Source organism: Anoplophora glabripennis, unplaced genomic scaffold (genome assembly GCF_000390285.2).
Source record: "Anoplophora glabripennis isolate ALB-LARVAE unplaced genomic scaffold, Agla_2.0 scaffold5, whole genome shotgun sequence".
NCBI lineage: Eukaryota > Metazoa > Arthropoda > Insecta > Coleoptera > Cerambycidae > Anoplophora > Anoplophora glabripennis.
Genome location: NW_019416525.1, coordinates 3,109,827 through 3,126,913, shown reverse-complemented (window position 1 = coordinate 3,126,913; position 17,087 = coordinate 3,109,827). Strand labels below are relative to the sequence as shown.

Here is a 17,087-nt window from a genome sequence, read left to right as displayed (position 1 = left end):
TCCGTCACATTTTATTCCTCTAAATTCTATAAAATACGTAACGAATAAATTTTATTTCCTTTTCCCCTGAACACATATCGCTTTAACAGACTATTTTGGATAAAACAACGAATTAAATAAATACGAACAGTTTTTTACTACACTTTCCATAACTTCCAAAGTTGGTTGTCTGTGTAAATACACCAAGTTTGTTACATCTTTTCACACCGCACCACCAACCAAGAAATTACAACCCCTTGCGGCTGTTCGCACCTTTATAGTCTCGCTGTGGCTTGTTTAAAAGCCTTATTTGCCTTATAAAATCTTATTAGCACACGGCCCTCGGTAGAGTTATACGAGCGTATATACATGCAGCAGATAACATGCTATTGTGCTCCTATCTAGTGGCAATATGTCTTACGCTGGAGATATTATCTGGAGAACTTAAACATAACCTATCTTTAAAACCACTGAAGTTTCTACCTCTTCGATTCCCTTTTCTGTTCTCTCCGTGCCCGCATTATATCTTCCTTATTGCCGGCAATCACAAGTCGACTGGCCGCGGAATGCCTTTACAAAGACTGGATAAATTTTTTTTGTACGTCAGAAAAATTAACTAAATTTTAAAGTCTCTAGAACAGGTACTGAGGATTTTAAAAGCGATTTTTTATATCGGCCCCACGTTGGGCGCCAAAAACAATAAACTTAGTAATCACTCAACCCGGAACCGCTTATACGGTTATATAGTAAAAATGTTACAAGATTAAATTTTAAATAGTCTGTAGAACAAATAGTGAGGGTTTTAAAAACGGTTTTCCTATTATTTTTAAAATTGGTCCCACGATGGGCGCCAAAAACAATAAACTGTGTTAATCGTTTATATGATTATATAGTAAAAATGTTAAAAAAACTAAATATTCAATAGTTTAAAAAAGATACTGAGGGTTTTAAAAGCAGTTCGTCTGTTATTTTTCATCTGTTAGCCCCATTAATTAACACAAAATCGCTTATAATGTTAATGTTACAAAACTAAATTTTAAATAGGACATGTACTGAGGGTTTTAAAAGCAGTTCTTCTATTGTGCTTTATCTTGGCCCCACGATGGGCGCCAAAAACAATAAAACTGTTAGTCACTTGCCTAATCCGGAATCGCTTACACGGTTATATAATAATGTAACAGAATTAAATTTTAGTCTCTAGAACAGGTACTAAGGGTTTTTAAGAACGGTTCAATTATTATTCTTGCATTGATTGGCGCCAAAAACAAAAAACTTTATAGTCACTTACCTAATCTGGAATCGCTTATACGTTTGTATAGTAAAAATGTTACGAAACTAAATATTCAATAATCGCTTAAAGAGATACTGAGGGTTTTAAAAGAGGTTTAAAGAGGTGTAATTTTTTATATGGGCCCCACGATGGGCGCCAAAAACAATGACACTATTAGTCCCACTAGTTAATACAAAATCGCTTATACTGTTATGTAATAATGTTGTTACAAAACAATTTTAAATAGCGTAGGTACTGAGAGTTTTAAAAGCAGTTCCTCTAATATTCCTTATTTGGCCCCACGATGGGCGCCAAAAACAATAAAACTGTTAGTCATTTGCCTAATCCGGAATCCCTTACGCGGTTTTAAGAGCGGTCCAACTATCACTTTTCTGCATCGACCCCACGACGGGCGCCAAAAACAATAAAACTGCTGGTCAATCGCCTAATCCGGAATCGGTTATAAGTACCAACGGTGGCAGGGCCGAACGGCATGGGCACCCCACAGCTAAACGTCGTGCCGAATATAGGACCTGGCCCAACAGGTCAGATAGGTTACCGGTGCAGCATAGTTATGCAAAAGCCCTTTCCCACGGTTGCACCACCTATACAGACGCATGTATCACATGTCCACCGTGTCCTGCCAAACTTCTCAATACTATTAGATTTATGCGGTAGATATGCAAAGTCTAGCCGGCCGGGCGGGGTGAAAATTGAATACACCGAGGCCTCTGCGTAAATCGAAACTGACCGTGATTATTAATAGGAGTTCGCATATCGATCACTGAACGGTCAATGCTGTAAAACACCTTTTACTGATGCCGAGTTTGAAAATCAAATTTGTTGCTGTTAAACTAGATCATTTTGGTTCAAATTTTAGTGCTTTTGTCCAATAAAAAAGAAAAAATATAACCATAGAGATACAGTATCAACTCTTACCTTTCTGATGATTTCAAATGAGTTCGAAACACTTTCTTAGTAATTCCTCTTAGTCCATCTCGTCGACAGTGTGGAAAATATGGCCGACATGGTTGCGAACCATTTTCTAAAAAGCAAAGAAGAAAACTTACTACATAAGTCTATTTAGCGACATAGGTACATACAAGAATGGATTTCTCTGGTTTCAAGATTACAGACAGTTTTGTGGTATGTAACATTCATCCATTATTTATTTAAACCTACTAGCTAATACTACTGAATCATTCACCTATCAAAAGCAACAACTTTAATACATTTTTTTCGAAACCCCCTTGCAAAATTTTTATAACCCGCCGCTCTTGAAGGTTACATGCTTGGTTAAAATTTTGAACCATGTTTCTGCGTAACAGTAAATCCTGTATTATTACATCAGGCCAATATGGGATGGGTGGTACTTACGCATGTAGGTATAGGCTTAAAGACGTTCGTTTTTTTCTTAATTTTATGCCATAAATTACCGCTCATTTACGGATAACGTCAAAGTTGAGCGGTGAAATATTAATCGTTATCAGAATCCCTCGGGTTTTTTTGTACCACCCACAGATAAGATAAGTGGAACGGTTAAAGGTTAGACGATAATACTGAGATAAAGTTATATTACGAAACAGTTCGTTTTGGTTTTAAAAGAGCTGTTAACATTAAATAATTGTTTCAATGGGATTGAAACGCAATAAAAACCGACAAAAATAGACCGGAGTAATTACAAATTATTATCGATTTATCCGTTACAAACGCACGAAGACGAAAACGTATATTTGGATGTTTTTGTGGAAATTTTGAGGACATATTTTGGTAATTTTACGCCCAAGGTGTGGCTTTTCTCGGTAATTTTAATGCCCCTGCGTATACCTCATTAATTATAAATATCAAATTTTAGCAAAGTTAGACGCCCGGCGAAGAACCAACCACAGGCAACGTAAATTAGACTGGGACACTGATTATCAAGGTAATTAATGAGTCACGTGACACCGCGACGAAGGAGACACTGGGGTGTGGGCGCCACGAGGGTAATTTCTTAGGAATAATTAACAATATTTCTTTTTTTTTTACCGATAAAATGCTTTATAATAATTTGAAAAACTTTAATCAATATATTACACATCTGAATCTGAATCTACACACACGAATTGGTCTAAGAAATTTCTTTCAGAATTTTTCCAAGATAGGACAGGCCAAATAGAAAACTTATTTTAGCTATTCAAAAGATCAGTAAAAATTAAATCGAATGCGTCTGAAAGTCGTAGAAGAAGCCGTTTTCTCCCAAAATTATTGGTATCGAACCTTGCGCAATGGTAAATAGAGTCTAAGGAATTTGAAAACGATCTGGATTTGTCCGGATCTTGTTTACTTCCTGAGATACAGACGAAAGTTTATTGGGAAAAATCGTTATGAATCTCGCACAAATCTCGAATTGGTCTAAAAAATTTTTTTCAGAATTTTCAGAGGCCGCGCCGTAGAGAAAAGTTTTTTCTATTCAAAAGATGAGTAAAAATTAAATCGAATCCGTCTGAAAGTCAAAGAAGGAGCCGTTTTTTCCCAAAATTATTCCTTTCAAACATCACGCAACTGTAAATCGAGTCTAGGAACTTGAAAATGATCTGGATTTGTACGGATCTCGTTTACTTGCTGAGATACAGACGAAAATTTATTGGAAAAAATCGTTATAAAACTCGCACAAATCTCGAATTGGTCTAGGAAATTTCTTTCAGAATTTTCAGAGACCAAATAGAAAAGTTTATTTTTTCAGCTATTCAAAAGATCAGTAAAAATTAAATCGAATGCGTTTAAAAGTCGTAAAAGGTGTGTTTTTTTGTCAAAATAGTTCCTTTCGAACATTACGCAATGGTGGATCGGGTACAGGAAACTAAAAAAGTATACGGGTTTGTCCGGATCTTGTTTACTTTCTGAGATACGGACGAAAATTTATTGGAATCAAAACATTAAGAACTTTATTTTTCCGACTATTTAAAAGAGGTTTTCTAGTAGTTTTATTTTCTCTCAACATTGCATAATAGTTGATAGGATCCGAGAAATTGTAAAAGAATCTCTTTTTACTGAGATACAAATAAAAATTAATCAGAAAAGAATCTCAGAATCCTGTCACTCAAATTGTCGTCTCGCTCAAATTTGGTTATAATTTGGAATCTACGTCTTCGAATTTTTCAGAATTTTTAGGGTTCAAAAAATTTTTCAACATATTCGAAAGATGTGTAAAAATTGAATCGACAGAAGTCGATGAAGAAATAGTTTTTTCTGAAAATAATTCTTTCATCTTGTTACATTACACTAAATCTGGTCCAAGAAATACGAAAATGGTCTTAACCTTTCCGGATCTCGTTTACTTTCTGAGATACAGACAAAAGTTCATTTGAAAAAGTCGCAGAGCCCCCAAAACTCAAAATTCGATTATGTATTCGGAATTTACGCCCTTGAATTAGTCTAGGAGAATTTTTTACGAATTTTCAAAAGCCAAATAAAAATATACCTACATTTTCAAGCTATTCGAAAGATTAGGAAAAAATTGAATTATCTAAAAAGTCATTGAAGGAGTCGTTTCTGGGTAAAATTATTCATTTCAAACATCATACGATTGTGAATCGAATCCGAGAAACTAAAAATTATTTCGATTTTCCCAGATCTCGTTTACTTTCCGAGATACATACGAAAATTCTACCACCTCCCGAAACTTTTGTTCTGAATTTTATATTACATATATCATACTGTATAATTCTGTATAATAAACATACCAAATGTCGTAACAAGACAGTACGGTGTATTGAGGCACGTGGATGCCATTTTGAAAACTCTAAAAATAAAATACAGGTCACAAATGTTGACAATTTCGTACAAGGCCATTTTGACAAGAGGAATTTATACCAAATTGTAATATATTATAAATATGAAAAATTCAACGTTGTCTTCGGAACCGAGACCTGGCTTAAAATATACTTTTTAGGGTCCCCCAACAGTGTGTTTTATTTGTATTCCAGCTCCAGTGCGTTGAAATTCGAGAAATAAGTTTTTCGCACCTTACTCCATTCGACACGCCGCCCTAAAGTGGCTTGTCAGGCAACTGGGCCTTTCCTTGGATACGGGTAGACCATATAAAGAACCATAAATTAGAAACACGATACTAAACAGTGTTTATGTTTAATGGGTCTCGTTTTGGGCCTGATTTGACACCACGGGTTTATTACTCGAAGATTTAATTTTAAATGCGCTGGCGGGGGCAGTTCTTTCCCCGCGTTCAACCGCATAATCCTTTTTTCCCGTCGCGACGGCCACTAGTTTAACGCTTGACGTAGACCAAATACTCGAAAGTGTGTTAAAAATATGCCCAGTCCAAACTGTGGCGCTTTATGAAAAGATTTTGAGCAATTAACGACAAGTCCGTCTATGATGCTCGACAACATTTAAAGGACTGTGCAACTTGTGCAATAATGTCAAAATGCTTGGTTGTAGAAGGTCAGTCATAATTAGGCTAAAAAAATGAACCGAAACTTTCAGTTCAGGATGCTTTTTTGTAGTAAAATAAAAGCTGATTTTTAGCAAGAAGTTTCGGCAATTTTTTTTTACTTCTAATTATTATGACTCGCCCTGTATAACCGTATAGCTCCGAGGAGGGCGAAGGGATATGCATTCCTGCGGTTTCCTATGCGATTAAATATAATATTAGCGGCATTAAAACGTATTTATCCGCGCTCGCATTAGAAGCGGGCGAGTAAAGAGGGCTATTTGAGGGCATCCCCGCTAGAAAATGGGATTGAAGGAGTTTGCTTGTAAATGTCGGATTAGAGCATTAACATTTATGCTAGATGTATTCTGAATGAGTTCAATGATGGGCATGCGTGCGTTGAGTTCATATATTAGCCACTCTTGGATATTCTGTATGCTGTATCGCCTCGTTTGGGGCTGCCTCTATATGGACGCGTTATCCCGTAACAATTATCCAATACGCTCCACTAGCTTGAGCCTGTGGCTCTTAAAATGTTCGTCTCCTTCTAATTGGAACGGAATTTCCGTACGTACGGACACGGAATCTTTCAGAAGTACCCTAAAATTTTGTTAATAAGCGAAAAGTTACATCCGATTCATTGTTTTTGAAAATATCAAAAAAGTAAAACAAGTAATTGAGCTTCTTTTTCCAGAGACATAGGAGCCAATTCTGTTTCTTGTAAAGGAACACCCTATATAATTTTTCATAATTTGTTAGAATATTTCCCCGGGATTGCAGTGATTTTGGTAGGTCTGTGTCTTATACAAATAAGGGAGATATCACCAAAATAATTTGCCATAAGTGTAGTGTAAAACAAACTAATCGAAAAAAAAATACAGAACTCCAGTAACTGTTCAAATCGAAATCTCACTCAAAATGTGTTTATATATTCGTAATTTACGCCCCAGAATTAGTTTAGGAGATTTTTTTTAATTTTCAAGGTAAAATACAGAACTTCATCTTTCTAGATATTCAAAAGGTTAGTAAAAATTGAACCAAAAGTTTAAAAGTCTATGAAAAAGTAGTTTTCTTCAAAATTTTATTACATAAAGGTAAATAGAGCCCGAAAAACTCATAAAAGGCCTCGATTTTTCAGAATCTCGTTTACTTTCCGAGATACAATTCAACGGAAAAATCTGTATATTTAGATATGACCGAGGATATGTACCACAAACAAATATTTAATTGTCGACTAAAATCTCCTTTCAAATTCTTTACATTATGTTTATAGCATATTTCTGCGATTATATCTGCTGTACTATTAGGCATTTCATAAAATGAGTTTAAGTAAAACAACTGTTTCATTTTAATCTTGCGAAACACTCAATTTATTGTGAACTGCAGCGAAACATTTTTGGAACTTCTGCTTTCCTGTTGCAACTATGAATCTAAACCCTCGTATCGGAATTTAAACGCATCAACAGATTATGAAGAGTCAAATAAGTAGGTGCTTTTTGAGAATTTTCAAAATTCTTCTTACAGATCCTTTTTGAGATACAGAGTGTTCAGAATTAACGAAAAAAAAATGACAGTTGAGGGAAGCCACGTAAATCCATTCATTCAAAATTCTATCGTCTCCCAAAATTTTTGATCTGCTTTTTATATTATCCTTTAAATACATGATATCTCAAATAGTGTATGAAATACGGCATAGTATGCATTAATAAATCTATTAACCGTCCCGGCGTATTCAAAACAGTAGTAAAAAAATTGACTGCGTCTAAAAGTCGTCGAAGGAGTCGTATATTGGCAAAATTATTTTCCCGGACACCATGTGACAGTAAATCGAGTCCGAGAGACTCGAATTTGATCTCGACCAGATCTTGTTTACTTTTCGAGATACAAACGAAAATATTCTATCGTCTCCCGAAGTTTTTGCCTTTATATAAATCTAAAATTTAATAAAACTACATAAAAATAGCCTACTTGTCTTCTACCAAAATATATGCAATAATTCAGTCGACTTCGACAAAGAAAACAAATTAGTAAAACCTCCATCAATGTTCCAACCATCAAGGGTGAGATTTATCTGCGGCACTACCTGATCTCTCAAATAGTGTATGAAGTACGGCTTAGTTTACATTAATAAATCTATTAACCGTGCCGGCGCGTGTTAGGACTTTTTTGTGGTACAATTTTGACCTGACTCCTTTATCTCGCTCCTTTCTATTAGATCGCACGAGATGTCGACCTGCCTCGGCCAGAATAATAAGTAAAACACCTAATCTCGCCACTCGTAAAGCCGAAGATTAGCAAAACATCAGTAAAACGTGGCGGCGGCAGGGTAAGGAGGAGGGAAACTGCTAAAGGGCTGCGGGTCTAAGGCCATGAAATCCGCCCTTTGTATCTTCGGTCACCTGATACATTAAGAGTACGTAATAATCCCTTTGTCATTAAAATATACAAAACAAATTATGGGGGGGCACTCCTAGACCTAGTTAAACCCTTAGCTGAATAACGCCCTAGATGCCGCTAGTGTCAAACCCATTTCTTCGTATTTTATATGGGAATGGGGGCCTTATCTGCTATTGTGAACGCAACAAAATTGTTTGCCCTTAGTCTGTAATAACAATGAATACATAAGTGGGTCGATTTAACTAGTTTTTGGCACTGTTTCTGTTTGAAACATCGGTAAACATTGCACTTAACGTACAAAACATTCCAAATTTTTTGCAGCGTATCAAATGTACCGAGTAGTAAATACAAGGGAATTTTTACTTTATTTCGCGCAATCGAACGGAATAGAGAACGGCGGCTCTTCATCAGAGCTTCGCGTTAAATTGTATTCACGTTTCGCGGCTGGATTCACAAAATTATTAGTATTAAAGATGGATGGGTAATTTGTCTCCCTACTAATAAAACATAATTCTTAATATCACGTTAGGAGCCTTTTATAGAGGCGTGATTTTACACAGTACATGAAACCCAAACAACGGAACCCAACCGACAATAGACTTTATGAGCTTCCACTCGTTGTTAGCCGAAAACCAATAACACTGGAGCAGCCAGCAGACAAGATCCGCAACAGAAATATACGCGTTACGATTCTGGTCTATACATTATGTCGAAAGGTTTGAAATACACTAGTCGCAAAAATTAAAGGATAAGAAACATGTTAAATTTTTAGGTGATTTTCAAAAGGCAGTAACTTGGCGAAAAAAAAAAAAGAAATTGAAGCATGAAATTTGTAGGTTCAGGATCTAAAAATAAAAATTCTTTATCGTTGGCCACATTTAAGAAAATACAAGAAATCCAGGGGAGAAGAATTTTCAAAATTTTTGTTTATCAAAGCCAAAAAAGTCATTTTTTGCTTTGAAGGACTATAATTCAGCGACAAATCATCGTATGAAGCTCTTGGACAGAGCTGACAGGTGGGACTGTCAAAAAAAAAATTGAAGCCCGTGGACCTTTCGAAAGGGAAGCAAAAATTTCGATATTTTTTTCCGCTTGATCTCTTACGATTTCTCAAAGGTGGTTAATGTAAAAAATTTTTGACTTTCAGATCCTGAAACTACAAGCTTCAAGCTTCAGTTTGATTGATTTTTTATTGCTCTAGGACGATTTTTCGCCAAGTTATAGCCTTGTGAAAATCACCAAAAAATTTAGGACATCATATATTTTTTATCCTTTAATTTTTCTGACTAGTTTATTAAAAAATATATAACTCGTTTTTTCACCGTTTAAATATACAGGGTGCTGCAAAAAATAGGTCTAGTGAACCGCACAGCATTTGGTTGAAAATAATAGGATTTTCTTGTCATTTTTCTTTTAGGTACCCGTTTATATGAGAAATGTGCATTTAAGAACAGATTTTTATTAACATATACAGGATAATCCGTTAGCATGTGTGTAAGTATAACAGATTCCTTAACTCAAAATTTAGGTTTTGTTAAATCCGCTAGTTGAGTGCAAGTTCAATAAGTATATGATTCTTTGATTATTAACTAATTTTTCTTTGAATTAACTATTTTAGAAAATTGGTGAATATATAACTTTTACAGTAATACTTTTGAATATAACTTCATTGCATTTTTTATAAGTCACAAGCAAATAATTTTACTGGACATTGAAAATTAAGTTTTTTAACTACGAACGTCAAATTAATCGACAAAAAATTAAATATGGCGCCTAATTAATTTCACTCTGAGTAAAAATTAACTCAATAATATTCCAATTTGATTCATATTAGCTTATTAACTTAATTGTTATTATATGCTCATACTTTCAATCATAAAATTGCTATTACACTCATATTTCACTCATTCATGAGTGGACAGAAATTAGTACATTATTGAGTGTGGTTTGACTGAAATTTCACTAAAGTTTTACAGTTTCAATGTTTGTGTGCAAGAAAACAACGGTTTCAAAGTTTATTTTTGTTACTTTCTCACCATAATAAACTCTGAGTAAAAATTATATCAATCAATAATAGTTAAATTTGATTCATATTTGCTTATTAACCCTTAAGTGTTCTTCTATGTTCATGCTTTCAATTATAAAATTGCTATTACACTCATATTTCAGTCAATCATGAGTGGACAGAAATTAATACATTAATGAGTGCGGTATGAGTGAAATTTCACTCAATATCTTTTACAGTGTAAATGTTTGTGTACAAGAAAACGTCTTCAAAGTTTATTTGTGTCACTGTTTGGAAAAAACTCAGTTTTAGTGTGTACAATTTAAACTCGGAGTAAAAATTAACTCAATAATAGTTAAATTTGATAAATATTAGCTTATTAACCCCTGATTGTTCTTTTGTGTTCATGCTTACAATCATAAAATTGCTATTATACTCATATTTCACTCAACCATGAGTGGACAGAAATTAATACATTATTGATTATGGTATGAGTGAAATTTCACTCCATTTGTTTTACAGTGTAACTGTTTGTGTACAAGAAAACAACGGCTTCAAAGTTTATTTTTGTCACTAAATTGTGATTATTAAAACATTTTATAGTTTTCACATTTTCACCTACCTCTGTTTTAATTGTATAAATGATGAAGGTTTTTGGAAAAAACTCTGTTTTAGCGTGTTCAATTTAAATTTTCACCATAATAAACTCTGAGTAAAAATTAACTCAATAATAGATACATTTGATTTATATTAGCTTATTAACACTTAATTTTTCTTCTATGTTCATGCTTTCTATCATAAAATTGCTATTATACTCATATTTCACTCAATCATGAGTGGACAGAAATGAATACATTAATGAGTGTCATATGAGTGAAGTTTCACTCAATTTGCTTGTGTACAATAAAACAACGTCTTCAAGGTTTATTTTTGTCACTAAATTTGTGATTATTAAAACATTTTATGCTTTCACAATTTCACCTCCGTTTTAATTGTATAACAAATACAAAATCAATGTCTACTAGCAATTTGTTAAGTATGAGTATGGCTAATAATTGATGTTTGGCACTCGTTTCTGGTACACCATGTATATCTATCACTACTTGATTTCAATATATACAGCGTCAATATTTGAATAATAATTGATTTATGGAATAATTTTGATTATATTATGATTATGTGTAATTAATGGCCTTGAAGTAAAATTAATAACAAGTCTTGGCTGCGGAGTTTTTCACAGCGGATTGTGACAAAATAAGAAAACAAACACGTCCTTTTTAAAATAGGACACTAAAACGCCACAAGGATATTAAATTTTATGATTTAAGCAGATATTCTTGTTTTAATTGAAACCGTAATTTTGTTTTTTTGAAATATGAAGGCATATGACCATTTAAACAACTTATCTGATAGGATTAAATTTCTTGAGGCCTGTTTGAATGATTAAAATTTAGAAAATTTAAGACCACAGCTGTTATACAGTGTGACTCATTTCAAAGGGAAATACCTTTGTCAAAAAGATATTTAACGACAAATTTATTTTTTAATTTAAAATCCGACTACACCACTGGATTTTGCACCTTTCAATGAGTTATGTATAAAATTCCTAGAGAAAATGTTAATTGTTCATTGTAAAATTAATTTTTAAGGTTCTTTGTTTCTTTTATAAAATAAATATATAATGAAAAGTGATTATATTTAACAAAATAAGCCATGAATACAAGAATTGAACCACAATATTAGATTTAATTTTTTAATGTGGGACTGCACATTTATGGTTTTTTATTTTATTCACGAAATTCGGTACGAACCGCATTGAGGAGGCGCGGGATTCAGTGGCGTAGTCAGATTTTAAATAAATAATTTGATACTGGGAAAAAAAATAAAAAGTAGGCTTTGACACACTGTACAAACGTGTTATGTATTACGAAAGTTATATGTATATACATACAATTGTGCTTGAATTTAATTTTACAATTGTAATTTTCCACGTCTTAATAAACGTGAGTTTGTAATAATGGAATGGTTTTTAATGCGATTTTTTAAATTTTAGTGGTGGATGATCGGGTTAATGGTCGAGAAATTAATAATAAAAAATTACGTACGATGGCATAACAGACACAGAATATTGTGCGGCACCCTGTATAAGACCGTCACAAAGCTAGAGCTAGGTCGCACTGTAAATGGCGGTTTTCCACTTTCTGAATGAATTCCGCAATACACTAGCGAGAATAGTGTTGATTGGCAGATGCATGCACTGTTGAGATATGCGGGCGCACACTTGTGGACTGCCGATGTCCCATCGCAAATCGCAAGAACAATAACAATTAAACAGGAACGGGAGCTCGGTGGCGATGCGGCGGCAGAGAGAGAGCACGTGGTGGTCCGCGCGGTGGCCAGCGGCCAGGGCCGTTCTAGTGAATTGTTACAGACCAGAGGCAGGAGGCTCGGTGTTTGGATTCATTCCTCTTTATTTGATGCGCCGGGGTCTGGGCCTCGGCGGACCGGTCTGCGGTCTGCGGTCTCGGGTCTCCGGCATCGGGCGCCGGGTCGTGTAGTTCGGCGCGTTCCCCGTTTTGCGCTCGCTCGGAGTCCTCGCCTGCCCGGCGGCGAGGCGCCCCCACCACAGCGCCGGGAACGCCCCGTGGCCTATCGTGACCCACGTGTGAACCAAGAACCTCCCCGGACCGCCCAGGCCAAGTCAGTGTCGGGCCCGAGACCGAAAGGTCACTAGTAGAGGCTAGAGTGTGTCGTGGGGTTGACCTATCACCTCCAATGTGAAGATACGTGCTCCGGCTGGAATCGAACTCGCCCAAAGTCTCCAAGTGCGATACAGGTTCAGAGTGCAGGAGTCGGGTAGTGTCTTGAACCCGGTGTCGAGGTTGACGTGATGTCGGTGTGAGAGTGTGCAGTGCGTGTGCGGTGAGGTTATCTTTCCGTGGACGTGGAGCACCTAACTAGGCCGCAGCCAGACCTAGCCATGGCTCTGGTGGCAAGCTCCTGGCGTGAGTCCTCGCTCGTGAACCCGATACCCACCAGCCTGAACTCTTTGCCTAATGGCCTCAACCCCCTGCCACCGACCGTCGGGTCGGGTAATTTGAACCCGCTGCCCACGAACATTAACCCTATTACTATCGAAAATCCCGATATAGCGCTCATCAACCGCCAGACACCCTCGCAGAACTCGCAGAACAGTGCCAACAGTGCCGATAAGAACCAGAACATCGAGTGCGTTGTGTGCGGGGACAAGAGCTCTGGCAAACACTACGGCCAGTTCACGTGTGAAGGTACGTATTGTCCCGTTTACTACACCTTGGAACCGACTTATCATTTTAGACGCACATCTCCACTCAATTAGTACGTCTCCGAACGGCCAGAACTACTAGAATTAAAATTTAATGTCCCACAATTTTTTTTGAAACTATGAACAGTATTATTTACGTCCCCTGTATCACAATATGTACTCAAGGCATACTATAATATCCACATTACAGAGTACCTCTTAAAAACTAAATTTCTCTACTGCACTGGACATTTCACTCACGGATCAGTTTGAAATGATTTTTTATTAGAAAGAGTGTTAAAAACTTTAAACGCCGATGTCCTATCAAAGCTGGTGGCTCGAGTCAAACAAAATTTAACCACAATGAGTTTGTTGAAATCATACAATTTTACACAAAGCGATAAAACAATTATTTACGTCCTGCGTAACACAATTATTAATTTACGCACTCGAAGGTATTATTATAATTTCCATTTATTAGGTACCTCTTAAACACCACATTTCTGTACTGCACTGGATTCTTATCGTGTGTTCCCTCTTTTTTTACTAAAAGACCAGCTTAAAATTTATTTTTTATTAGAAAGAGTGTTAAAAACTCCGATGTACTAGTACTATTAGAGCTAGAATGCAAATAAAATTTAAGTATGTTGAATTTGTTGATATCTTAATTTTTTTTCCATTTATAAGCTACTTTTTAAAACTACATTTCCCTACTGCACTGGATATTTCACTCACAGATCAGTTTGAAATGATTTTTTATTAGAAAGCGTGTTAAAAACGTCGATGTACTAGTAGGTACTATTAATGCTAGAATTTAAATAAAATTTAACTATGTTGAATTTGTTGATATATTAAAATTTTAAAACAAAGCTAGAAAACCGTATTATTTACGTCACCCGTATCGCAAAAATATCAATTTCCAGTTGTAAGGCACCGTTTTAAAACTACATTGCTCTACTGCACTGGATTCTTATCATGTACAAAAATGTCCCCTCATAGCGTGCTTTTCGAAATATATTTTTTCATTAAAAAAAATCGGTTCAATTTTTAGATATTTTAAGGATGTTAAAATAAGCGTAACATACTACTATTTCAATCCAAATAAAATTTCACTATAATTGTAATTTCCTATTAAAAAATACCTCTTAAAAACTACATTTCTCTACTGCACTGGATTCCTTATTATGTATAAGGGATGTTAGTTCAACAAACTTTTCTAAACATATTCTTTTTTACTACTAGGTCAGTTTAAAATTTATTCTTTATTAGAAAGAGTGTTAAAAATCTTAACCGTCGATGTACTATCAAAACTAGTGGAGTCGAATAAAATTCAACTACGGTAAACATAATTTTTTTCGTCGGTTTCTATTACATCTTCAGGACTCTACCTACAGTTAAAACATTTTTCTTTTTCGTATAAGACAAAATATAAAGTTGAGCAATTTTGATTGACATGGTTGATTAACATTTTATTGTACTTTTTACAAAATGAAAAATATTTTAACTGTTGGGTCCTGAGGTGTAATGCGACAAAACGTCTACAAATTATAATAGTTTTTTTGTCAATACTTCCTGACCTATTCCTAAATACTTTTTTCCTCAAAACGCAGTGTAACAAACTTTGAGCCCTGATAGTACTTGTCAAAATTTGGAGAAAAGGTCCTGTGATCATATCCTCAGTTACTACTATGTTTCCTTTATTCAGTAGACCTAGTATCATGTTGTTGTACCCCTCTCGTCTTGGCCTACTGTGATTTATTTCAGTTACTGAAAATTTTGCAAGAAAAGTGTAAATTTTTCGACATTAAGATCATAAAATAATAAAAACATTGAAGCAAATGAAAAACACGAGGAATTATTGCATTTTTGAACCTTAAAAGCGAATTAAAAATATTTACAGAGTATTTTGGACGGTGTTATTGTATTTTACATAAACAAATCCCCAATACAAAGTTGTTCCCAAAATAATGTAGACAAATATGCGCCTATTTAATAAAAAATATTTGGCTTGCACACCTACGAATCGGGGCGCCCTGTATACGAATTAGATCAATGTTTCTGCAAAATTATTTAAAAATGTTCGAATTTTCAAAATGTTTTTAATATTACGTGCTTCAAACTTAATAAAAACGTAAAATAATAAAAATGAATAATAAAGATTATTTTCCTTAGACACAGACATTTTATAGGAATAGTCTCGATTTTTTAAAATAATTAAAACTACCTATTCTAAATTTTATTTTTTTAGGCACTTTGGGAGACAAACAATTATTTAAAGTGTAAAATACATTTACCAATTAAATATTTTTGCAGCCGTTTTTTTTAGAAATATAAAATTATTTATTTCAGAAATCAGTTTATTAAAAACTTTTAAACCTGAATCACAACACACTTTATAGAAAGGGAAGTGAAATGTCTTATATCGTCGAGTGCTATTGTTATGATGTGTTTTCATTTAACTTAAAAGTTGACTTATTTCTAAAAACGTATACGGACAATTCAAATTAATTAATTTAAATGTCTATAAACTATTAAGTACATTTTTTTTAATTTTATTGACGCCTTAGCACCTACTTTTTGTAATTTTTTCCGCGAAAAAAACGTAGTGATTCTTCTCTTTATGGGCGCCCAACTACTTTAAATTTTTCCATCCACAATTTGACGGGAGCTTGTGCGGTAAATCGGTCAGCGGCAGCTCGTCGTAACCGTACGTTAAAAAAATCAGTTCCCACTAGAGAAGTTGTACTGTAAAACCCATCCACCGGAACATCGACGTCTGTTATCCCCGATTTTTTTACGTGGCCACGCTCTAGTGCCCGCCAGACAATTACGTAAATCTGGAAACAATTCGTACATTGTCAATGCGTCCGGTAAAATTGTTTTGTCTAATTTTTCCACTGAAAAAAGACCCGCGTATTATTATTAATAACGGAAAAAGACATTAAGGCAGGTGCGCTCATGAATAATATAAATGACAATTCTTTGTATCGACGCGACGTCGAATTCCACCTATCAACAATGCCTAATTCATTTGTGAGATATCTCGAGACGAGTGAATTCACCTCGTCATCACTACTACGCTAAATATCCTTATCGTCTATTTAATAATCGTTTAATGGAACAGAAAATGCGACATAAGACGGAGAATATTATGCTTCGAATATTAAGTTCTTGATATTAAATTTAAATTATAATTTCCAGTTTCATTGTAGTCTTTCCGAAGTCAGTTGAACATGTAAAAAAACGCCTAACAATAAAATTTAAAAATTTAAGAGTTTCATAGCCGTCCTTAAAAAAAGTTTTCTGCTAAAGATATTTATGTCCTTAAACAATTTTATTATATTGATGGTAAATTTCGTTTTGTTCCGTTTCAAAAGGTCTCCAAAATGACATGTTGTAATAATATTATTTCGCCCTTTCGCAATTGTAATATGAATGATTAATAGAAGGTGCCCATAATAAATTAAAATTACCTGAATCACACCAAATTCCACATTGCTGCACTGCACTGCTAGGCAATTTGTCAACGATTTGTCATTTATTTGTATAGCAAAAGCTTCAAAAACGCTTCTAAACATTATTGAAAATACGTAACACTTCTTTGAGTAGCAATTAACATAACGCCAGTATTTTTATTAACAATTCCACAAATCTGTCTATTCTTGGTTAATGCGAAAATGGCGTGTCAAATACAGCTTATTTAAACAGAAATTAACAATTG

The 17,087-nt window shown here is 34.7% G+C and overlaps 1 protein-coding gene and 1 long non-coding RNA gene across 2 annotated transcripts in view; one reads left to right on the top strand and one right to left on the bottom strand.

The window, feature by feature from the left end:
* The window catches only part of LOC108906792, a 52,792-nt gene extending 40,242 nt beyond the window's left edge, over positions 1-12,550 (bottom strand). Inside the window, exons 1-2 of the long non-coding RNA XR_001964303.2 lie at positions 12,189-12,550; positions 2,189-2,294 (exon numbers count right to left, since the gene is read on the bottom strand). This is a non-coding gene — a long non-coding RNA (uncharacterized LOC108906792). The remainder of the gene's footprint in view (positions 1-2,188; positions 2,295-12,188) is intronic.
* A 513-nt stretch (positions 12,551-13,063) lies between these two features.
* The window catches only part of LOC108906778 (steroid receptor seven-up, isoforms B/C), a 53,180-nt gene continuing 49,156 nt past the window's right edge, over positions 13,064-17,087 (top strand). The window contains exon 1 of the mRNA XM_018710137.1: positions 13,064-13,370. Coding sequence (XP_018565653.1) covers positions 13,064-13,370 — 307 coding nt within the window. The remainder of the gene's footprint in view (positions 13,371-17,087) is intronic.